Source organism: Lithobates pipiens, unplaced genomic scaffold (genome assembly GCF_037356315.1).
Source record: "Lithobates pipiens isolate NorthernLeopardFrog02 unplaced genomic scaffold, aLitPip1_a1.2 Scaffold_23, whole genome shotgun sequence".
Classification (NCBI taxonomy): domain Eukaryota; kingdom Metazoa; phylum Chordata; class Amphibia; order Anura; family Ranidae; genus Lithobates; species Lithobates pipiens.
This window is the reverse complement of record NW_027507785.1, coordinates 6995175-7021037: the sequence shown is the minus strand read 5'-3', so window position 1 is coordinate 7021037 and position 25863 is coordinate 6995175. Positions and strand designations below refer to the sequence as shown.

The following is a 25863-nucleotide window of genomic DNA, read 5'->3' as shown; positions in this document are numbered from 1 at the left end:
GCGACATTGTGCCCCCAGTCACAAGGTGCCCCCCTGTCCCTGCCCTGCATTTTTGCGCTGCGACTTCCAATTAGCATTCACTGGGCCGACATCCAAGAAGGAGATTTGTGTCCGCTTCGGTACAGTCGTCTTACCCGTCCTTTTAAAGGGCACCTGCCCTCCATACACCTACCACATCCCGCCCACCCATTCTGCACACAAACATACTACATGATCACATTTATAACATGAAAACTCCCTTAAAATCCCAAAGCATGATGTACTTTCCAAAAGCCGAGACCCCGTAGAATGAAATGGTCCTGTAAAAAAAAAAAAATCCCCATAGTGCCCCATCATTGGTATCAGTGAGGGGAATAGTGCCCCATCATTGGTGTCAGTGGGAGGAATAGTGCCCCATCATTGGTGTCAGTGGGAGGAATAGTGCCCCATCATTGGTGTCAGTGGGAGGAATAGTGCCCCATCATTGGTGTCAGTGGGAGGAATAGCGCCCCATCATTGGTGTCAGTGGGAGGAATAGTGCCCCATCATTACTCCCAGTGTAATAGGGCTCGAGTACATCGATCGTTCAAGGCTCTGCTTCATATGTGGGCTTTACCTATGCAAATGAGTCCAGGCGAGGAATGCCCACTCCTCCGACCCAACATCCAACCATCAAGGAATGTTCATATTTGCACGATTCCTCCCACGGCTTTCATCAGGACTGAGGGTTCTCCAGAGGACTACTGAAGCCAGGAAGCCACATAGAGCCCCCTCCCTCCACCATCCCCATAGTGAGTTCCCGGGTCTGTACCCCCGCTGTGCCCACTATGAGGGGTTCCCACCATCCCTGTGCTGAGTTCCCGGGTCTGTACACCCGCTGTGCCCACTATGAGGGGTTCCCACCATCCCTGTGCTGAGTTCCTGGGTCTGTACACCTGCTGTGCCCACTATGAGGGGTTCTCACCATCCCTGTGCTGAGTTCCTGGGTCTGTACACCCGCTGTGCCCATTATGAGGGGTTCTCACCATCCCTGTGCTGAGTTCCTGGGTCTGTACACCTGCTGTGCCCACTATGAGGGGTTCTCACCATCCCTGTGCTGAGTTCCTGGGTCTGTACACCCGCTGTGCCCACTATGAGGGGTTCTCACCATCCCTGTGCTGAGTTCCTGGGTCTGTACACCCGCTGTGCCCACTATGAGGGGTTCCCACCATCCCTGTGCTGAGTTCCTGGGTCTGTACACCCGCTGTGCCCATTATGAGGGGTTTCCACCATCCCTGTGCTGAGTTCCTGGGTCTGTACACCCGCTGTGCCCATTATGAGGGGTTCCCACCATCCCTGTGCTGAGTTCTTGGGTCTGTACACCCGCTGTGCCCATTATGAGGGGTTCCCACCATCCCTGTGCTGAGTTCTTGGGTCTGTACACCCGCTGTGCCCATTATGAGGGGTTCCCACCATCCCTGTGCTGAGTTCCTGGGTCTGTACACCCGCTGTGCCCATTATGAGGGGTTCCCACCATCCCTGTGCTGAGTTCCCGGGTCTGTACACCCGCTGTGCCCATTATGAGGGATTCATTTTGTTTATTGAAAATCTTACAAACAACAACTTATATACAATAAAACCATAATAAATAAATAAATAAATAAAACATATTTACAAAATAATTGAATACAATTATACAAACCAGAAAGAACAAGAACAAAATAAACAGTGCAAAAACAAATTGCGCATTACATAATCCCTATGGGAGAGCCAGACTAAGGAACATCACCGTCACCATGCACGGAGCCTTTTATCAAAATTGTATTGGATCTGAAAATCTAAGGGAGTGAAAGAAGAATACAAAGAAAGCCGCACACCCCGAGATCAACGGGCAGCAGCTACAGAGCCCTGATATTCCTCCACGCCTTTATCCAGGCCTCCTGCTGCCACCTGTCTTTCTCAAGACCCCGAATCTTCCCAACCTCACCCAGAATGTTCTGCACCACCACTTCCACAGGGAGGATTTTACCCCGTAAGGATACCTGACACCGTGCACTCCACGTGAAATAACGGACTACTAAACTAACTAAAAAAAGTGTTTTCAAATCATAATCCCGACGAGTCTGGAAAGCCCCATACACCCACTCTGCATAACTCATATGGGGGAGGAAGGGTATACTCAGAGCCCTCCCCACCCTCTTGTACACCTCTATATTAAAAGGGCACTGAAGTAGAAAGTGATCCATGGACTCCACCACTCCTCCACACTCCACTCTCGGGCAGCCCCGATCACTCATGGAAAGAAACTTCAAGTTGCCCTTCACATATAGTTTTCCATGAAAGGCAAGCCAAGCCTGATCCCTAAACTTCATTGGGATTCTCTCCAAATTAATCAACCGCAAACCCACCCCCAAAACCAGGCTTGGGCAATCCCTCAAGGCCAGTGGCTCGAAAAAAACAGAGCTCATGATCCGCTTCTCAAGAAGTTTCCTTGGAAGAGATCTGACTTCTCCTGCCGTTACTTGCCACTGCCGAAGTATTTTCAAACACGGGGCAACATAAGCCGGGAGTTTATCATGCTTGACCCTCAGGCTCTTCACTGGCCCACCATTTTCCCAGTCTCGCAGAAAGGGCCTAAACCAGGACTGGAAAATACCAACCCACCCATTATGAGGGGTTCCCACCATCCCTGTGCTGAGTTCCCGGGCACGATATGTACCGGTAATTTCCTCCAATGAATGTGTTGGTGACGGTTCTGTATCAGGAATGTGGTACACAGAGTAGAGGAAGTGACTCAGGGTCAGTACTGTTTGTGTCACAATCTGCTGTTCATCCAAATATAAAACTGTGTTAAGGAGCAACTTCCCCTCTATATAGAACCCGTCATCAACTAACAACTAGAATATAGATAGATAACACAATATCTCACAAAAGTAAGTACACCCCTCACATTTTTGTAAATCTTTTCATGTGACAACACTGAAGAAATGACACTTGTCTACAATGTAAAGTAGTGAGTGTACAGCTTGTATAACAGTGTAAATTTCCTGTCCCCTCAAAATAACTCAACACACAGCCATTAATGTCTAAAACCGCTGGCAGCAAAAGTCAGTACACCTCTAAGTGAAAATGTCCAAATTGGGCCCAAAGTGTCAATATTTTGTGCGGCCACCATTATTTTCCAGCACTGCCTTCACCCTCTTGGGCATGGAGGTCACCAGAGCTTCACAGGTCACCACTGGAATCCTCTTCCCCTCCCCCATGATGACATCACGGAGCTGGTGGATGTTGGAGACCTTGCGCTCCTCCACCTTCCGTTTGAGGATGCCCCACAGATGATCAATAGGGTTTAGGTCTGGAGACATGCTTGGCCAGTCCATCACCTTTACCCTCAGCTTCTTCATCAAGGCAGTGCTGGAAAATAATGGTGGCCACACAAAATATTGACACTTTGGGCCCAATTTGGACATTTTCACTTAGGGGGTGTACTCACTTTTGTTGCCAGCGGTTTAGACATTAATGGCTGTGTGTTGAGTTATTTTGAGGGGACAGGAAATTTACACTGTTATATAAGCTGTACACTCACTACTTTACATTGTAGACAAGTGTCATTTCTTTAGTGTTGTTAATAAAGCATTTACAAAAATGTGAGGGTGTACTTACTTTTGTGAGATACTGTAGATAAATTGATCATGAATAGATACCGTGATATGATTGGATGAACAAAGTAACACCTTCTCCGCTCCCGGCGCCTTATGACCCGAGTCCCACACACACATAAATCCCAATCACATGCTCCTCCCCCTCTCCCCGCCTCCCACCTTACCGGACGTCCGATTCTGCTTCAGGAACTCCTCCTGCAGCCTTTGCCCCGCCTGCTGCGCCAGCTCCAGCGGCTGGGAGAAGAAGACGTCCGCACAGGTGCAGCTGATGTCGGCTCCGCAGAAGATCAGGGCCTGTGTCTCCGTCAGATCACTGGAGGTCACAGCGACGCACAGGGCCTGTGTACAGAAGAAAAACCTTTTAGGAATCGCACTAAACGCCCCTGTCTGCTGGGAGAGGATGGAGGACGCCGGGCTCCTGACACAGGGGAAGGCTTAACAATGGAGAGTGTTGTTCCAATCAGTGCTCAGTATTGTTTATTCTCCCCTCTGATCAATGTTTATAAACAATGTTACTTTGTATCTCTCTATCTCCCGTCTGATCAATGTTTATAAACAATGTTACTTTGTATCACTCTCTTTCCTGTCTGATCAATGTTTATAAACAATGTTACTTTGTATCTCTCTATCTCCTGTCTATACAATGTTTATAAACAATGTTACTTTGTATCACTCTCTTTCCTGTCTGATCAATGTTTATAAACAATGTTACTTTGTATCTCTCTCCTGTCTGATCAATGTTTATAAACAATGTTACTTTGTATCTCTCTCTCTCCTGTCTGATCAATGTTTATAAACAATGTTACTTTGCATCTCTCTATCTCCCGTCTGATCAATGTTTATAAACAATGTTACTTTGTATCTCTCTCTCTCCTGTCTATACAATGTTTATAAACAATGTTACTTTGTATCACTCTCTTTCCTGTCTGATCAATGTTTATAAACAATGTTACTTTGTATCTCTCTATCTCCCGTCTGATCAATGTTTATAAACAATGTTACTTTGCATCTCTCTCTCTCCCGTCTGATCAATGTTTATAAACAATGTTACTTTGTATCTCTCTATATCCCGTCTATACAATGTTTATTAACAATGTTACTTTGTATCTCTCTATCTCCTGTCTGATCAATGTTTATAAACAATGTTACTTTGTATCTCTCTATATCCCGTCTATACAATGTTTATAAACAATGTTACTTTGTATCTCTCTATCTCCTGTCTGATCAATGTTTATAAACAATGTTACTTTGTATCTCTCTATCTCCAGTCTGATCACCGTTTATAAACAATGTTACTTTGTATCTCTCTATCTCCAGTCTGATCACCGTTTATAAACAATGTTACTTTGTATCTCTCTATCTCCAGTCTGATCACCGTTTATAAACAATGTTACTTTGTATCTCTCTATCTCCTGTCTGATCAATGTTAGCCACTTGCTTACTGGGCATCTAAACCCCCCTCCTGCCCAGACCAATTTTCAGCTTTCAGCGCTGTCACTCTTTGAATGACAATTACTCAGTCATACAACACTGTACCCAAATGGAATTTTTATCATTTTTTCCCCACAAATAGAGCTTTCTTTTGGTGGTATTTGATCACCTCTGCGGGACTTTATTTTTTGTTAAAATAAAAATAAAAAAGACCGAATTAAAAAAAAATAATAATACAAAACCGTTTTATATTTTGTTAATAAATTTTGCAAACAGGTATTTTTTCTCCTTCATTGATGTACGCTGACGAGGCTGCACTGATGGGCACCGATAGGCTGCACTGATAGGCGGCACTGGTGGGCACTGATGGGTGGCACTGAAAGACACTGATAGCTGCCACTGATGGTTGGCAGTTATGGGCAGTAATGGGCACTGGTAGGTGACACTGATAGGCACCACTGGTGGGCACTAATAGGTGGCACTGATGTACTGTGGGCACCGATTTGTGGACACTGAGTCATGGCACTAATTGCTGGCATTGGCAGGCAGTAGAGGTGGGAACAGAGGCTCTTCCTCTTCAGGACCGATGTCCCTGCAAATAGAAGCCGGCGAGCGGCTTTTTTTCTTCTCACGCTGTCAGCGTGAGAAGAAATAAAAAAGCGATTACCGAGCCTCTGTTTACATCATGTGGTGAGGGGCCGGGATCGACCCCTTACCCGCATCTGTGATCATCCGAGTCTCATCGACTCGGGTGATCATAGTGTGCGCCGCTCGCCCCCTTCAGGGGGGCATGGCCAGCTTTGAAAGGGGAGGCCTTCAATAGACGGCCTCCCGGCAGATCTGAACAGGTTAATAAACAATGTTACTTTGTATCTCTCTATCTCCCATCTGATCAATATTTATAAACAACATTACTTTGTATCTCTCTATTACCCATCTGATCAATGTTTATAAACAATGTTACTTTGTAGCTCTCTATCTCCCGTCTGATCAATATTTATAAACAATGTTACTTTGTAGCTCTCTATCTCCCATCTGATCAATATTTATAAACAACATTACTTTGTATCTCTCTATTACCCATCTGATCAATGTTTATAAGCAATGTTACTTTGTATCTCTCTATCACCTGTCTGATCAATATTTATAAACAACGTTACTTTGTAGCTCTCTATCACCTGTCTGATCAATGTTTATAAACAATGTTACTTTGTATCTATCTATCTCCCGTATGATCAATGTTTATAAACAATGTTACTTTGTATCTCTCTCGTATGATCAATATTTATAAACAACGTTACTTTGTATCTCTTCATCTCCCTTCTGATCAATGTTTATAAACAATGTTACTTTGTATATCTCTATCTCCTGTCTGATCAATGTTTTTAACCAATGTTACTTTGTATCTCTCTATCTCCCATCTGATCAATGTTTATAAACAATGTTACTTTGTATCTCTCTATCTCTTGTCTGATCAATATTTATAAACAACATTACTTTGTATCTCTCTATTACCCATCTGATCAATGTTTATAAACAATGTTACTTTGTATCTATCTCCTGTCTGATCAATATTTATAAACAACGTTACTTTGTAGCTCTCTATCACCTGTCTGATCAATGTTTATAAACAATGTTACTTTGTATCTATCTATCTCCCGTATGATCAATGTTTATAAACAATGTTACTTTGTATCTCTCTCGTATGATCAATATTTATAAACAACGTTACTTTGTATCTCTCCATCTCCCTTCTGATCAATGTTTATAAACAATGTTACTTTGTATCTCTCTATCTCCCGCCTGATCAATGTTTATAAACAATGTTACTTTGTATCTCTCTATCTCCTGTCTGATCAATGTTTATAAACAATGTTACTTTGACAGAAATCTATTTGGATGTGTTACGTTCACACATTGTCCACACCTGGTTAAATATCCATCTTTTTGATACCCAGGTCCTCCGCTCAGAAATAAGACTTTTCAAACCCGTGAAATGTTTGGTCTTTTCCCCAATTTAAATAAACTTCTGTTCGGATGTTTATGGAGTAGAACGTTGCTTGCACTTCATCATTCAGTAAAAACATGACAGGGGTTCTAAACTCTCCCTCACTCCACCCAAAATGACATGAACACACATATTACAAAGTTGAAGTTTTGAACACAGACCCAGCCTTCCCGATAACACCCTGCAGGGATGAATATCTCACAGATCTTGGAGTCCTCTCGGATGCTGAAAATAATGTTTGTAGAACGGGGGAAGGGTCCTGAAAATGCTAGTTCTCTGGCTGCCATAAGGTCCCCCTTCCTTCTTAGGGGGACCCGGAACATGTATGAAGACCTAGCGGGTCGCTACATCTTCCTAATCTGCTTCCTTGTTCCAAGTTAGGGTGTCAGAGAGAGTATAAAATCCAGAGGCAGACAGGAAAATAGCATTTTTAGAAGGAGGTCCCCCACCGCGGGTTATGGTTATTTCAGCACAGGGCTGCATTCACCGACGCGTTTATAGCATGTCTTCCGGAATGCGTAGGTGCAGCCTTAAAGCTGATCTCCAGGCAGATATAACAGGCACAGTTCTAATCCCCCAAAATCCTTTGTATGGATATCATCTGTGTACTTCACCATTCTTCTGGTGTTCCGTGTTTTGTTTTCCATGCTGTCCACTTGTCCCTACACGAGCAGGGCCAATGCGCGTGTTCCTGCAATGCACAGACTTAAAGGGGCCCTCAGTGTTCGCTCTGCTGTCCAGCCGACTTCCTTGCCCCACCAATGCTCAGAAAGACCATCTTGGCCCCAGTCATGGGACCCCATTTTGGCAGGGTGGAGCCATTGCTTCAGATAACGTTCAGACCCTGCAAGCGAAAGTGAAACTGCATCAAAAATAGATCACTACCCTCCACTGCTAGCCAGGGCCTCCTGTGAAGTGTATATATCTGGAAGAGAAAGAAAGACAAATCTTCTTTTCCTATGTATGGATTTCATCTGTGTACTTCACCGTTCTGGAGTTCCAGGTTTTGTTTTCCGTGCTGTCCACTTGTCCCTACACGAGCAGGGCCAATGCACGTGTTCCTGCAATGCACTGACTTAAGGGGCCCTCAGTGTTCTCTCTGCTGTTCAGCCGACTTCCTTGCCCCACCACCTGTCAGAAAGACCATTTTGGCCCCAGTAATGGGACTCCATTTTGACAGGGCGGAGCCACGACTTCAAGTAAAGTCAGACCCTGTAGGTGAAAGTGAAAATGCATTAGAAAAAGATCACTACCCTCCACAGCTAGCCAGGGCTTCTTAGACGTGTCCCTACACGAGCAGGGTAAATGCTCAGGTCCCTGCAATCCACAGGCCTAAAGGGGCCCTCAGTGTTCTCTATGCTGTCCAGCTGACTTCCTTGCTCCACCACCTGTCAAAAAGTGCAGGGCGTTCATAACTTAACACAACACATGGACATGAATCCGCCATAATGGTGGCCATGCTCGCAAAAATGTTATATCTGTTCATATTTTCACTCCATTTACTATCTGAGAGAAGAATACAATCGTATGATCAATAAGACGCGCCATACAATCAACCTTCATACGGATCCTGCTGCTGACATAAGTAGTAAATAAGAAGTAAATGGGCAGCTGCCAGGCCAAGCTGTCCAAGTGTCCCTACACGAGCAGAGCCAATGCATGCTTTCCTGCAATGCAGACACTTAAAGGGGCCCTCAGTGTTCTCTCTGCTGTCCAGCCGACTTCCTTGCCCCACCAACAATCAGAGAGACCATCTTGGCCCCAGTAATGGGACCCCATTTTGGCAGGGTGGAGCCATTGCTTCACGTAACGTTTAGACCCTGCAAGCGAAAGTGAAACTGCATCAGAAAAAGATCACTACCCACCACTGCTAGCCAGGGCCTCCTGTGAAGTGTATATATCTGGAAGGGACAGAAAGACAAATCTTCTTTTCCTATGTATGGATTTCATCTGTGTACTTCACCGTTCTTCTGGAGTTCTGTGTTTTGTTTTCCGTGCTGTCCACTTGTCCCTACACGAGCAGGGCCAATGCACAGAATTAAAGGGGGCCCTCAGTGTTTTCTCTGCTGTCCAGCTGACTTCCTTGCCCCGCCACCTGTCAGAAAGACCATACTGGCCCCGGGAATGGGACTCCATTTTGACAGGGCGGAGCCATGACTCCAGGTAAAGTCAGACCCTGCAAGTGAAAGTGAAACTGCAGCAGAAAAAGATCACCACCCTCCACTGCTAGCCAGGGCTTCTGTGCTCTGTAATTAGCTGCAGGGACAGAAATACAAGTCTTCATCTCCTATGTATGGATTCCATCTGTGTACTTCACCGTTCTCCTGGAGTTCTGTGTTTAGTTTCCTCCTGCAGCCAAAAACAACAAACAGCAAACAACCACAGTGCAGGCGCGGCGCCGCCCGTCGTCTCCCTAGTGATAAGAGGCAAACAAGTCTTTGTGTCCTCTGCACGGATAACTTCAACGTCCTTCTAGAGAATTAAAAACGACGCAACGAGCAGGGTGTTCATATCTTACCGCAACATGTGGACGTGAATCCGCCATAATGGCGGCCATACACGCAACGATTTTATATCTAATCGTATCGTCGCTCCATTTACCGTCTGGGAGGAGAATACGATTGTATGATCAATAAGAAGCGCCATACAATGAACCACCATACCGATCCCGAAGTCCTGCTGCTGACATAGAAGTAAATGGGCAGCTGCCAGGCCAAGCTGTCCAAGTGTCCCTACACGAGCAGGGCCAATGCATACGTTCCTGCAATGCAGACACTTAAAGGGGCCCTCAGTGTTCTCTCCGCTGTCCGGCTGACTTCCTTGCCCCGCCACCGCTCAGAAAGACCATCTTGCCCCCCCGGTAATGGGACCCCATTTTGGCAGCGCTTCGGGTAAAGTCAGGCCCAGTAACAAAGAGAAACTAGATCAGAGAGGAGCACGGAGGAGAGGAGTATAGTTTTGCTCTTCAGCAGGTTTCCAGTTGGTTTTATCTCAGCAGCTGTTCTGCAGGAATGCAGAAAACCTGCCCAACGCCACCACCAAACGTTCCCGACATAAGGCAGCGGAATCTACAAATCTCTACACAAGGGCAGCAAACACAGCAATGTGACCTTCACCTACCTATAGATATGGCAGGTATGTGATCCACAGTTCCCTTTATAGTTCCTGGAGTCTGAAGTGGTAAGCTGGGACTTGTGGTTCCACGTCAGCTGTGGGGTCACAATGGCCAACAGTCCCTACAGAAACACTTACCTACTGCAATATGATACTGACAGTAATATCAGAACTGAATACTGAATACATGCCCCCAAAGGGACCCCAGTGAGAGCGGACTCCACAAGACACACAATCCAGGACCGTACAGGGTACGGCACAGACAATCCAGGGCGGTACAGGGTACGGCACACACAATCCAGGACCGTACAGGGTACGGCACACAAAATCCAGGACCGTACAGGGTACGGCACACACAACCCAGGACCGTACAGGGTACGGCACACACAATCCAGGACCGTACAGGGTACGGCACACACAATCCAGGACCGTACAGGGTACGGCACACACAATCCAGGACCGTACAGGGTACGGCACACACAATCCAGGACCGTACAGGGAACGGCACACACAATCCAGGACCGTACAGGGAACGGCACACACAATCCAGGACCGTACAGGGAACGGCACACACAATCCAGGACCGTACAGGGTACGGCACACACAATCCAGGACCGTACAGGGTACGGCACACACAATCCAGGACCGTATAGGGTACGCACACACAATCCAGGACTGTACAGAGTATGGCAAACACAATCCAGGACCGTACAGGGTACGGCACACACAATCCAGGACCGTACAGGGTACGGCACACACAATCCAGGACCGTACAGGGTACGGCACACACAATCCAGGACTGTACAGGATAAGGCACACACAATCCAGGACCATACAGGGTACGGCACACACAATCCAGGACCGTACAGGATAAGGCACACACAATCCAGGACCATACAGAGTATGGCACACACAATCCAGGACCGTACAGGGTACGGCACACACAATCCAGGACCGTACAGGGTACGGCACACACAATCCAGGACCGTACAGGGTACGGCACACACAATCCAGGACCGTACAGGGTACGGCACACACAATCCAGGACCGTACAGGGTACGGCATACACAATCCAGGACCGTACAGGGTACAGCACACACAATCCAGGACTGTACAGGATAAGGCACACACAATCCAGGACCATACAGAGTATGGCACACACAATCCAGGACCGTACAGGGTACGGCACACACAATCCAGGACCGTACAGGGTACGGCACACACAATCCAGGACCGTACAGGGTACGGCACACACAATCCAGGACCGTACAGGGTACGGCACACACAATCCAGGACCGTACAGGGTACGGCACACACAATCCAGGACCGTACAGGGTACGGCACACACAATCCAGGACCGTACAGGGTACGGCACACACAATCCAGGACCGTACAGGGTACGGCACACACAATCCAGGACCGTACAGGGAACGGCACACACAATCCAGGACCGTACAGGGAACGACACACACAATCCAGGACCGTACAGAGTACGGCACACACAATCCAGGACCGTACAGGGTACGGCACACACAATCCAGGACCGTACAGGGTACGGCACACACAATCCAGGACCGTACAGGGTACGGCACACACAATCCAGGACCGTATAGGGTATGCACACACAATCCAGGACTGTACAGAGTATGGCAAACACAATCCAGGACCGTACAGGGTACGGCACACACAATCCAGGACCGTACAGAGTACGGCACACACAATCCAGGACCGTACAGGGTACGGCACACACAATCCAGGACCGTACAGGGTACGACACACACAATCCAGGACTGTACAGGATAAGGCACACACAATCCAGGACCATACAGGGTACGGCACACACAATCAAGGACCGTACAGGGTACGGCACACACAATCCAGGACTGTACAAGGTACGGCACACACAATCCAGGACCGTACAGATGCACACAGTACCTCTTATCCTATAGTGGTCCCCATAGCTGGTCACCCATCAGTCAGGGTCCCCATAGATGTAGATGTCCATGGATTGGAGTTCACCCAGCCGGGGTCACAGAGACTTCTACCGGAGAGTCCACAATGAAGTCAGACTATGGAAATGATTTGGAGGCGGTGTAGCAGTGTGCGGTGTTTGCTCACAGTATGGAGTGTGCGGAGGGTTGGCAGTCTGTGGATGTGATCAGAGCTGGGTGTGACAGTGAGCAGTCTGGCAGTGTGTGCACAATGTGGAGCTCTACAAAGCTGTCCAGAGAGGGAGTCCGCTGTGTATACTGGTGTGAGTGTGCAGACAGAGGTGCTGAGCAGTGTGTGTGGACAGTTCCGTGTCTAGTACATTGTGTACACACTGATATCATAACATCCATGGTGAGTGTGTACTGTACAAAGATGATTGTCAAGGAGTGCAAAGTGATTGAACAGCGTGTGCATAGTAGTGTGTACAGGTCGGTGTGTTGGATTGTGTATAGATCAGTGTTTAGGATTGTGTACAAGTTGGATTGTGTACAGGTAAGTGTGTAGAATAGTATATACGTTGGATTGTGTACAGGTCAGTGTGTAGGATTGTGTTGGGGTCAATGTGTAGGATTGTGTTGGGGTCGGTGTGTAGGGTTGTGTTGGGGTCGGCGTGGAGGGTTGTGTTGGGGTCGGCGTGGAGGGTTGTGTTGGGGTCGGCGTGGAGGGTTGTGTTGGGGTGGGTGTGTAGGATTGTGTTGGGGTCGGCGTGCAGGGTTGTGTTGGGGTCGGCGTGCAGGGTTGTGTTGGGGTCGGCGTGTAGGATTGTGTTGGGGTCGGCGTGTAGGATTGTGTTGGGGTCGGCGTGCAGGGTTGTGTTGGGGTCGGCGTGGAGGGTTGTGTTGGGGTCGGCGTGGAGGGTTGTGTTGGGGTCGGCGTGGAGGGTTGTGTTGGGGTCGGTGTGGAGGATTGTGTTGGGGTCGGTGTGGAGGATTGTGTTGGGGTCGGCATGTAGGGTTGTGTTGGGGTCGGCGTGTAGGGTTGTGTTGGGGTCAGTGTGTAGGGTTGTGTTGGGGTCGGCGTGTAGGGTTGTGTTGGGGTCGGCGTGTAGGGTTGTGTTGGGGTCGGCGTGTAGGGTTGTGTTGGGGTCGGCTTGTAGGGTTGTGCTGGGGTCGGCGTGTAGGGTTGTGTTGGGGTCGGCGTGTAGGGTTGTGCTGGGGTCGGCGTGTAGAGTTGTGTTGGGGTCGGCGTGTAGAGTTGTGTTGGGGTCGGTGTGTAGAATTGTGTTGGGGTCGGTGTGCAGGGTTGTGTTGGGGTCGGTGTGCAGGGTTGTGTTGGGGTCGGTGTGGAGGGTTGTGTTGGGGTCGGTGTGGAGGGTTGTGTTGGGGTCGGTGTGTAGGGTTGTGTTGGGGTCGGCGTGTAGGGTTGTGCTGGGGTCGGCGTGTAGGGTTGTGCTGGGGTCGGCGTGTAGAGTTGTGTTGGGGTCGGCGTGTAGAGTTGTGTTGGGGTCGGTGTGTAGAATTGTGTTGGGATCGGTGTGCAGGGTTGTGTTGGGGTCGGTGTGCAGGGTTGTGTTGGGGTCGGTGTGGAGGGTTGTGTTGGGGTCGGTGTGGAGGGTTGTGTTGGGGTCGGTGTGTAGGGTTGTGTTGGGGTCGGTGTGTAGGGTTGTGTTGGGGTCGGTGTGTAGGGTTGTGTTGGGGTCGGTGTGTAGGATTGTGTTGGGGTCGGTGTGTAGGGTTGTGTTGGGGTCGGTGTGTAGGGTTGTGTTGGGGTCGGTGTGTAGGGTTGTGTTGGGGTCGGTGTGTAGGATTGTGTTGGGGTCGGTGTGTAGGATTGTGTTGGGGTCGGTGTGTAGGGTTGTGTTGGGGTCGGTGTGTAGGATTGTGTTGGGGTCGGTGTGTAGGGTTGTGTTTGGGTCGGTGTGTAGGGTTGTGTTGGGGTCGGTGTGGAGGGTTGTGTTGGGGTCGGTGTGTAGGGTTGTGTTGCAGTTGCTGTGTAGGGTTGTGTTGGGGTCGGTGTGTAGGGTTGTGTTGGGGTCGGTGTGTAGGATTGTGTTGGGGTCGGTGTGTAGGGTTGTGTTGGGGTCGGTGTGTAGGGTTGTGTTGGGGTTGGTGTGGAGGGTTGTGTTGGGGTCGGTGTGTAGGGTTGTGTTGCAGTTGCTGTGTAGGGTTGTGTTGGGGTCGGTGTGTAGGGTTGTGTTGGGGTCGGTGTGTAGGGTTGTGTTGGGGTTGGTGTGGAGGGTTGTGTTGGGGTCGGTGTGTAGGGTTGTGTTGGGGTCGGTGTGTAGGGTTGTGTTGGGGTTGGTGTGGAGGGTTGTGTTGGGGTCGGTGTGTAGGGTTGTGTTGCAGTTGCTGTGTAGGGTTGTGTTGGGGTCGGTGTGTAGGGTTGTGTTGGGGTCGGTGTGTAGGGTTGTGTTGGGGTTGGTGTGGAGGGTTGTGTTGGGGTTGGTGTGTAGGGTTGTGTTGGGGTCGGTGTGTAGGGTTGTGTTGGGGTTGGTGTGGAGGGTTGTGTTGGGGTCGGTGTGTAGGGTTGTGTTGCAGTTGCTGTGTAGGGTTGTGTTGGGGTCGCTGTGTAGAGTTGTGTTGGGGTCGGTGTGGAGGGTTGTGTTGGGGTCGGTGTGTAGGATTGTGTTGGGGTCGGTGTGTAGGGTTGTGTTGGGGTCGGTGTGTAGGGTTGTGTTGGGGTCGGTGTGTAGGATTGTGTTGGGGTCGGTGTGTAGGGTTGTGTTGGGGTTGGTGTGGAGGGTTGTGTTGGGGTTGGTGTGGAGGATTGTGTTGGGGTCGGTGTGGAGGGTTGTGTTGGGGTTGGTGTGGAGGGTTGTGTTGGGGTTGGTGTGGAGGATTGTGTTGGGGTCGGTGTGGAGGGTTGTGTTGGGGTCGGTGTGTAGGGTTGTGTTGCAGTCGCTGTGTAGAGTTGTGTTGGGGTCGGTGTGGAGGATTGTGTTGGGGTCGGTGTGTAGGGTTGTGTTGCAGTCGCTGTGTAGGGTTGTGTTGGGGTCGGTGTGGAGGATTGTGTTGGGGTCGGTGTGTAGGGTTGTGTTGCAGTCGCTGTGTAGAGTTGTGTTGGGGTCGCTGTGTACAGTTGTGTTGGGGTCAGTGTGTAGCAGTGTGTACAGATCGGTGTATTGGATTGTGCAGGCTGAGCTCCAGTTCCTCCCTCCCGTCTGTCAGGATGATGTCAGCACAATGTACATCTGGGGTCCCCAGGCTCCGGCCTCGCCCATAGGAGGGGCCCCGGTCCCTAACACAACAAAGTTAGCATGGCTGAGTTGGAGTAACCCTTCATCTGCCACTGTGCTCCCCGCACTCCTCACTCTACACCCTCATCAGTCCGCCCCGTGTCCCCATCTCCACCGTCCGCACAAAGTCACACATCCGCCCACTTAGGGCGCCACCAGCTGAATACACAGATGATATATAGTGTGTTATTTATATATATATATATATATATACACACACAGTATCTCACAAAAGTAAGTACACCCCTCACATTTGTGTAAATATTTTCTTCTATCTTTTCATGTGACAACACTGAAGAAATGACACTTGTCTACAATGTAAAGTAGTGAGTGTACAGCTTGTATAACAGTGTAAATTTCCTGTCCCCTCAAAATAACTCAACACACAGCCATGAATGTCTAAACCGCTGGCAACAAAAGTCAGTACACCCCCTAAGTGAAAATGTCCAAATTGGGCCCAATTAGCCATTTTCCCTTCCCCCGGTGTCATGTGACTCGTTAGTGTTACAACTTCTCAGGTGTGAATGGGGAGCAGGTGTGTTAAATTTGGTGTTATCGCTCTCACTCTGAAAATGGCTAATTGGACCCAATTTGGACATTTTCACTTAGGGGTGTACTCACTTTTGTTGCCAGAGGTTTAGACATTCATGGCTGTGTGTTGAGTTATTTTGAGGGGACAGGAAATTTACACTGTTATACAAGCTGTACACTCACTACTTTACATTGTAGACAAGTGTCATTTCTTCAGTGTTGTCACATGAAAAGATAGAAGAAAAGATTTACAGAAATGTGAGGGGTGTACTTACTTGTGAGACACTATATATATATATAATTTAATGAATAAAATTGTTTTTCTCATTATTATTGTATTTAAATTACAAATTAACCATTACAATTAAATTGTAATTTTATATATATATATATATATATATATATATATATTTATTTTTCTTCATGTCATGCATCTGTGTAAAAGAAAATCTAAAGATATAAAGTGTTATAAAACATACATGTAAAAGATTAAATTAAATTAAAATGTGTTTATGTGTTTATAATGTATTATTTAATTTAAATACAATAATTATATAAGAAACTATTCTATTTATTCATAAAAAATAGTTTCTTATATTATTATTGTATTTAAATTACAAATTAAACATTACATTATAAACATATTTTTTTTATATATACACAGCTTACAATCTAAGGTCCCTAATTCATATTCATACATATACTAGGGCCAATTTATACAGGATCTGATTGTAATACTGACATATAATCACACAAATAGGTTGGACTTGATGGACTTGTGTCTTTTTTCAACCTACTATGTAACCTACCAGCATGATGATTATATATATATATATATATATATATATATATATATATATATATATATATATATATATATATATATATATATAATTTAGATTAAAATGTGTTTATAATGTAATGTTTAATTTTTAATTTAAATACAATAATATAATATTATTAAAATAGTTTCTTATATTCTTATATTATTTAAATTACAAATTAAATAATACATTATGAACACATTTTAATTTAATTTAATTTAATCTTTTACATGTATGTTTTATATCACTTTATATCTCTACATTTTCTTTTACACAGACACATGACATGAAGAATATATATATATATATATATTTATTTATTTTAATTAAAATGTGTTTATAATGTAATATTTAATTTGTAATTTAAATACAATAATAATAATAAAAACTATTTTATTTATTCATTAAATTATTTAAATAAATATATATATATATATATATATATATATATATATATATATATATATATATATATATATATATATATATATATATATATATATATATATATATATATATATATATATATATATAAATATATATATATATATATATACACACACACACACACACATTTTTTTTTATTTATTCATTAAATCATTTATATATATATATATATATATATATTTTTTTTTATGAATAAATCAAATTGTTTCTTATATTTTTATTGTATTTAAATTACAAATTGAATATTACATTATAAACACATTTTAATTTTTTAATTAAAAAATAATATATATATATATATTTTTTTTTTAAGAATAAAATAGTTTTTATAATATTATTGTATTTAAATTACAAATTAAATATTACATTATAACCACACTCTAATTTAATCTTTTACATGTATGTTTTATATCACTTTATATCTTTACATTTTCTTTTACACAGACACATGACATGAAGAAAAAAAAAAAAAATATTATATATCTATATATATATATATATATATATATATATATATATATATATAAATAAATTTAAATTTGTTTATAATGTAATATTTAATTTGTAATTTAAACACTATAATACAAACTATTTTATTTATTCATTAAATCATTTATATATATTTTTTTTATGAATAAATAAAATTGTTTCTTATATTATTATTGTATTTAAATTACAAATTAAATATTACATTATAAACACATTTACATTTTTTAATTAAAACATAATATATATATATATATATATATATAATGTTTTAATTAAAAAATGTAAATGTGTTTATAATGTAATATTTTTTTTTTTATGAATAAAATAGTTTCTTATAATATTATTGTATTTAAATTACAAATTAAATGTTACATTATAAACACACTCTAATTTAATTTAATCTTTTACATGTAAGTTTTATATCACTTTATATTTTTACATTTTCTTCTTTTCTTGTACACAGACATGAAGAAGACGTGTGGTGACAGGTCCTCTTGGGGTTGGGAGGGGGAGGGGGTTTTCAGTCCTGAATACAAAGATCAGGGGGTAGAAGAAAACTTTGATTCTTATACAGTAAAGGCGTTGGTGGTCCCGGAGAGGGGGGGGGGGGGAGAACAATTTAACCCTTTACTGCACAGCCCCACCCCCATCCATTCCTCTCTAAGACACTTTCCGCACCTTGATTTAAAAATAAAATAAAAAAACGTTGTGGAAATTGAATAATGAAGAAGAATTCAGACATAAACATTTGCGTTCCGTCTGGGAGTTCGCGGCGAGGTCGGCGTTCGGTGAGATACGTCGCACTTGGGGTCGTATAGGAACCGAGATTTTCATTCTTTTTTAAAGTCCGCCTCCCAAAACGTGATTTTTTATTTTTTATAATAGGAAAATCACGTATTTAACACAAATTTTGTCCAATGGGAATTTTTTTTTTTTTTTATATAATTTTTCGTTTTATTCAATTGACTAAAAATCTAAATTCCAGATGGAAGTCAGTGAGGCTTGTATGGTCTTCACAGATCTCCGTCACCCCATTGGGGAGATTGTTCCCCACTTCCTGTCCCCCGTGACACTCTTATAAGATGGAAAGGTCGGGCTGTCACCCGCACAATAGGGGGCTGGGCTGCAATCAAATCTGACCTCCGGGCTCCCCTCCAGTCTTGCATAGTTGTACCGCCTCCTCTCCTGGACTGATATTGCAATATAGAAGCTGCAGGGAGTTAGAGAGAGCCCATTCATTTTCTGACGTTGGAGGACATCCAGCGTTATCTAGCACTTTCCTCCCCAGCCTCACCCTGGTCCATTCCTTTCATTCATTGGATTTGAATTCTTTCAATCATGGAGGATCAGCATTACATGAGGGGTGCCACCATGCAAATACAGCCTGCCTAGGAACACCCATTGCCCCCCCTTGACTGACACCCACCCATCACAGCATTTTGATATTTGCATAACCCCTCCCACTGCTTGCATCAGGACTGAGGCTGAGTTCTGTGATGTCATCCCCCTGACACCCCAAACTCCTAATGTCAACAGTCTGCTGCAGGCAGGAGGAAGCATTTCCTCAGTCTCCCCTCCCCCAGTGATCAGACTGTACATTGTAACTTTGTAGGAGGAGGAGGATGCATTTCCTTGGTCTCCCCTCCCCCAGTGATCAGACTGTACATTGTAACTTTGTAGGAGGAGGAGGAAGCATTTCCTCAGTCTCCCCTCCCCCAGTGATCAGACTGTACATTGTAACTTCGTAGGAGGAGGAGGAAGCATTTCCTCAGTCTCCCCTCCCCCCCAGTGATCAGACTGTACATTGTAACTTTGTAGGAGGAGGAGGAGTAATTTCCTCAGTCTCTCCTCCCCCAGTGATCAGACTGTACATTGTAACTTTGAAGAATGAGGAGGAGACATTTCCTCAGTCTCCCCTCCCCCAGTGATCAGACTGTACATTGTAACTTTGAAGAAGGAGGAGGAGACATTTCCTCAGTCTCCCCTCCCCCAGTGATCAGACTGTACATTTTAACTTTGTAGAAGGAGGAGGAGACATTTCCTCAGTCTCCCCTCCCCCCCAGTGATCAGTCACAAAGTCACAAAGTATAAAAAAAAAAATAAAAAAAAAAAAAAACATTCAGCATGCATGGGGCTGATCTGTGTCAGACATTTGTGAACACAGCCAAGAACTGAAGGGTTTACATGACTGTGTCATCTCTGAGCCGGCATCTCGGTCTGTGAAGCAGATGGTGACCCTGGATGATGTCTGAACAAAGTTGGCGCCCTACTTCTGAAAATTAAGGCATTGCCAGGGGGAGTACTGTGATCTCTGGAAGGAAGCATTACAATTATAGATCATATAAATGGCCCTCTGAGTCTTAGAGGGTCCATGTACAGTAGGTCTGTCCGGGACCGTAAATGAACCTCTAATAGTAGGTACTTACCTTACTAGCCACTGACAGCTTCTCCAGGTTCTGATCAGTATCCCTCAACTTCCTAGAGCACCGGGGAAAGTGTGAGATCCATCCTCGTCTGCCCACTCTTCTTATGGAAGGACTGTCCAGGTAGGTTCCTTTCCGCAGGTTCCTCTTATGGAAGCACTGTCCAGGTAGGTTCCTTTCTGCGGGCTCCTCTTATTGAAGGACTGTTCAGGTAGGTTCCTTTATGCAGGCTCCTCCTATTCAAGGACTATCAAGGTAGGTTCCTTTCTGTGGGCTCCTCCTATTGAAGGACTATCCGGGTAGGTTCCTTTCTGCAGGCTCCTCTTATGGAAGGAATGTCCAGGTAGGTCCCTTTCTGTGGGCTTCTCCTATGGAAGGACTGTCCAGGTAGGTCCTTTTCTGCAAGCTCCTCTTATGGAAGGACTGACCAGGTAGGTCCCTTTCTGCGAGCTCCTCTTATGGAAGGACTGACCAGGTAGGTCCCTTTCTGCGAGCTCCTCTTATGGAAGGACTGTCCAGGTAGGTCCCTTTCTGCGAGCTCCTCTTATGGATGGACTGTCCTAACTAGGTTCCTTTCTGTGGGCTTCTCTTATGGAGTGTCTGTCCGGGTAGGTTCCTTTCTGCGAGCTCCTCTTATGGAAGGACTGTCCGAGTAGGTCCCTTTCTGCGAGCTCCTCTTATGGATGGTCTGTGCAGGTACGTTCCTTTCTGTGGGCTCCTCTTATGGATGGACTGTCCGGGTAGGTCCCTTTCTGTGGGCTCCTCTTATGGAGGGACTGTCCGGGTAGGTCCTTTTCTGCAAGCTCCTCTTATGGAGGGACTGTCCGGGTAGGTTCCTTTCTGTGGGCTCTTCTTATGGAAGGATTGTCTAGGTAGGTCCCTTTCTGAAAGCTCCTCTTATAGAAGGACTGAGCAGGTAGGTTCCTTTCTGTGGACTCCTCCTATGAATGGACTGTCCAGGTAGGTTCCTTTCTGTGGGTTCCTCCTATGGATGGACTGTCCGGGTAGGTTCCTTTCTGTGGGTTCCTCTTATGGATGGACTGTCCGGGCAGGTCCTTTTCTGCGGGCTCCTCTTATGGAGGGACTGTCCGGGTAAGTTCCTTTCTGCAAGCTCTTCTTATGGAGGTTCTGTCCAGGTAGGTCCCTTTCTGTGGGCTCCTCTTATGGAGTGTCTGTCCAGGTAGGTTCCTTTCTGTGGGCTCCTCCTATGGATGGACTGTCCGGGTAGGTCCCTTTCTGCTGGCTCAGCTCCTATGGTAGGTTCCCCAGGGGTGGGTGGGTGGTGCGGAGTCTCCTTCTTCCTGCTGCAGAGTCGGGAGATCTCCCCGGCGCAGAGTCAGCTGTTTCCTTTGTCCAGAGACTCCGTCCCGCAGCTGGAGGAGCAGAGAGAAGAACACGGAGCGCTCGTTTACTCCCCTTGTCCCCCTGCCAGACACATCGCCAGTACAGGGACCCCGCAACCCGGACGGGTCACTCCTCCCTCCACAACCCACAACCTCACCAACAATGACTGCGATCTCCGAAGGAACTTTCAAAGACCACAAAAAAAATCACGCAAAAATGTGTGAAATGACGCGAAACGGTGAGGAAAATCTGGTATTACTACTTTGTGACTTCTCCGTTTGTTCATCTCAGGCTGAACGGAATCTCCATCGGAAAGATAAAATTCCAGAACAAACAGCGACAGTGAGGGGGGGGGGGGGGGGGGGAAGTATTTGACCCCCTGCTGATTTTGTACGTTTTGCCCAAAAAAAAGAAACGATCGGTCTGTCATTTTAATGGTCGGTTTATTATAACAGCGAGAGACAAAATAACAACAAAAACATCCAGAAAAACACGTTTAAAAAAAAAGTTATAAATTGATTTGCATTTTAACGAGTGAAATAAGTATTTGACCCCCTCCGCAAAACATGACTTGGTAGTTGGTGGAGAAACCCTTGTTGGCTATCGGAGGTCAGACGTTTCTTGTAGTTGTCCAGTGCTCTCTATGGCTGAGGTCTGGGGTGGGATGACGGGGGGACACAATGGTGGTGTACAGTTAGTGAGAGGTCCTCTTTAGGTGTTCTCTGAGGTCTGGGGTGGGATGACGGGGGACACAATGGCGGTGTACAGTTAGTGAGAGGTCCTCTTTAGGTCTTCTCTGAGGTCTGGGGTGGGATGACGGGGGGACACAATAGTGGTGTACAGTTAGTGAGAGGTCCTCTTTAGGTTTTCTCTGAGGTCTGGGGTGGGATGACGGGGGGACACAATAGCGGTGTACAGTTAGTGAGAGGTCCTCTTTAGGTCTTCTCTGAGGTCTGGGGTTGGGTGACGGGGGACACAATAGTGGTGTACTGTTAGTGAGAGGTCCTCTTTAGGTCTTCTCTGAGGTCTGGGGTGGGATGACGGAGGACACAATAGTGGTGTACAGTTAGTGAGAGGTCCTCTTTAGGTCTTCTCTGAGGTCTGGGGTGGGATGACGGAGGACACAATAGTGGTGTACAGTTAGTGAGAGGTCCTCTTTAGGTCTTCTCTGAGGTCTGGGGTGGGATGACGGAGGACACAATAGTGGTGTACAGTTAGTGAGAGGTCCTCTTTAGGTCTTCTCTGAGGTCTGGGGTGGGATGACGGGGGACACAATAGTGATGTACAGTTAGTGAGAGGTCCTCTTTAGGTCTTCTCTGAGGTCTGGGGTGGGATGACGGAGGACACAATAGTGGTGTCCAGTTAGTGAGAGGTCCTCTTTAGGTCTTCTCTGAGGTCTGGGGTGGGATGACGGGGGACACAATAGTGGTGTACAGTTAGTGAGAGGTCCTCTTTAGGTCTTCTCTGAGGTCTGGGGTGGGATGACGGAGGACACAATAGTGGTGTACAGTTAGTGAGAGGTCCTCTTTAGGTCTTCTCTGAGGTCTGGGGTGGGATGACGGGGGGACACAATAGTGGTGTACAGTTAGTGAGAGGTCCTCTTTAGGTCTTCTCTGAGGTCTGGGGTTGGGTGACGGGGGACACAATAGTGGTGTACTGTTAGTGAGAGGTCCTCTTTAGGTCTTCTCTGAGGTCTGGGGTGGGATGACGGAGGACACAATAGTGGTGTACAGTTAGTGAGAGGTCCTCTTTAGGTCTTCTCTGAGGTCTGGGGTGGGATGACGGAGGACACAATAGTGGTGTACAGTTAGTGAGAGGTCCTCTTTAGGTCTTCTCTGAGGTCTGGGGTGGGATGACGGGGGACACAATAGTGGTGTACAGTTAGTGAGAGGTCCTCTTTAGGTCTTCTCTGAGGTCTGGGGTGGGATGACGGAGGACACAATAGTGGTGTACAGTTAGTGAGAGGTGCTCTTTAGGTCTTCTCTGAGGTCTGGGGTGGGATGACGGGGGACACAATGGCGGTGTACAGTTAGTGAGAGGTCCTCTTTAGGTGTTCTCTGAGGTCTGGAGTGGGATGACGGGGGACACAATAGCGGTGTACAGTTAGTGAGAGGTCCTCTTTAGGTCTTCTCTGAGGTCTGGGGTGGGATGACGGAGGACACAATAGTGGTGTACAGTTAGTGAGAGGTCCTCTTTAGGTCTTCTCTGAGGTCTGGGGTGGGATGACGGGGGACACAATGGCGGTGTACAGTTAGTGAGAGGTCCTCTTTAGGTGTTCTCTGAGGTCTGGAGTGGGATGACGGGGGACACAATAGCGGTGTACAGTTAGTGAGAGGTCCTCTTTAGGTCTTCTCTGAGGTCTGGGGTGGGATGACGGGGGACACAATAGTGGTGTACAGTTAGTGAGGGGTCCTCTTTAGGTCTTCTCTAAGGCTGAGGTCTGGGGTGGGATGACGGGGGACACAATAGTGGTGTACAGTTAGTGAGAGGTCCTCTTTAGGTCTTCTCTGAGGTCTGGGGTGGGATGACGGGGGACACAATAGCGGTGTACAGTTAGTGAGAGGTCCTCTTTAGGTCTTCTCTGAGGACTGGGGTGGGATGACGGGGGACACAATAGCGGTGTACAGTTAGTGAGAGGTCCTCTTTAGGTCTTCTCTGAGGTCTGGGGTGGGATGACGGGGGACACAATAGCGGTGTACAGTTAGTGAGAGGTCCTCTTTAGGTGTTCTCTCAGGTCTGGGGTGGGATGACGGGGGACACAATGGTGGTGTACAGTTAGTGAGAGGTCCTCTTTAGGTCTTCTCTGAGGTCTGGGGTGGGATGACGGGGGACACAATAGTGGTGTACAGTTAGTGAGGGGTCCTCTTTAGGTCTTCTCTAAGGCTGAGGTCTGGGGTGGGATGACGGGGGACACAATAGTGGTGTACAGTTAGTGAGAGGTCCTCTTTAGGTCTTCTCTGAGGTCTGGGGTGGGATGACGGGGGACACAATAGCGGTGTACAGTTAGTGAGAGGTCCTCTTTAGGTCTTCTCTGAGGTCTGGGGTGGGATGACGGGGGACACAATAGCGGTGTACAGTTAGTGAGAGGTCCTCTTTAGGTGTTCTCTCAGGTCTGGGGTGGGATGACGGGGGACACAATGGTGGTGTACAGTTAGTGAGAGGTCTTCTCTGAGGTCTGGGGTTGGGTGACGGGGGACACAATGGTGGTGTACTGTTAGTGAGAGGTCCTCTTAGGATGTTCTCTGAGGTCTGGGGTGGGATGACGGGGGACACAATAGTGGTGTACAGTTAGTGAGAGGTCCTCTTTAGGTCTTCTCTGAGGTCTGGGGTTGGGTGACGGGGGACACAATAGTGGTGTACAGTTAGTGAGAGGTCCTCTTTAGGTCTTCTCTGAGGTCTGGGGTGGGATGACGGGGGACACAATAGTGGTGTACAGTTAGTGAGAGGTCCTCGTTAGGTCTTCTCTGAGGTCTGGGGTGGGATGACGGGGACACAATGGTGGTGTACAGTTAGTGAGAGGTCCTCTTTAGGTCTTCTCTGAGGTCTGGGGTGGGATGACGGGGACACAATGGTGGTGTACAGTTAGTGAGAGGTCCTCTTTAGGTCTTCTCTGAGGTCTGGGGTGGGATGACGGGGGACACAATAGTGGTGTACAGTTAGTGAGAGGTCCTCTTTAGGTCTTCTCTGAGGTCTGGGGTGGGATGACAGGGGACACAATAGCGGTGTACAGTTAGTGAGAGGTCCTCTTTAGGTCTTCTCTGAGGTCTGGGGTGGGATGACGGGGGACACAATAGTGGTGTACAGTTAGTGAGAGGTCCTCTTTAGGTCTTCTCTGAGGTCTGGGGTGGGATGACGGGGGACACAATAGTGATGTACAGTTAGTGAGAGGTCCTCTTTAGGTGTTCTCTGAGGTCTGGGGTGGGATGACGGGGGACACAATAGTGGTGTACAGTTAGTGAGAGGTCCTCTTTAGGTCTTCTCTGAGGTCTGGGGTGGGATGACGGAGGACACAATAGCGGTGTACAGTTAGTGAGAGGTCCTCTTTAGGTCTTCTCTGAGGTCTGGGGTGGGATGACGGGGGACACAATAGCAGTGTACAGTTAGTGAGAGGTCCTCTTTAGGTCTGAGGTCTGGGGTGGGATGACGGGGGGACACAATGGCGGTGTACAGTTAGTGAGAGGTCCTCTTTAGATCTTCTCTGAGGTCTGGGGTGGGATGACGGGGGACACAATAGTGGTGTACAGTTAGTGAGAGGTCCTCTTTAGGTCTTCTCTGAGGTCTGGGGTGGGATGACGGGGGACACAATGGCGGTGTACAGTTAGTGAGAGGTCCTCTTTAGGTCTTCTCTGAGGTCTGGGGTGGGATGACGGGGGACACAATAGTGGTGTACAGTTAGTGAGAGGTCCTCTTTAGGTGTTCTCTGAGGTCTGGGGTGGGATGACGGGGGGACACAATAGCAGTGTAC

General features: G+C 46.6%; 1 protein-coding gene across 15 annotated transcripts in view; it reads right to left on the bottom strand.

Moving 5' to 3' along the window:
• The window catches only part of ARAP1 (ArfGAP with RhoGAP domain, ankyrin repeat and PH domain 1), a 386059-nt gene that overhangs the window by 82902 nt on the left and 277294 nt on the right, over positions 1 to 25863 (bottom strand). For all 15 annotated transcript variants that reach the window (XM_077451137.1, XM_077451134.1, XM_077451138.1 and 12 more), the window contains one exon: positions 3785 to 3959. In XM_077451137.1, coding sequence (XP_077307263.1) covers positions 3785 to 3959 — 175 coding nt within the window. The remainder of the gene's footprint in view (positions 1 to 3784; positions 3960 to 25863) is intronic.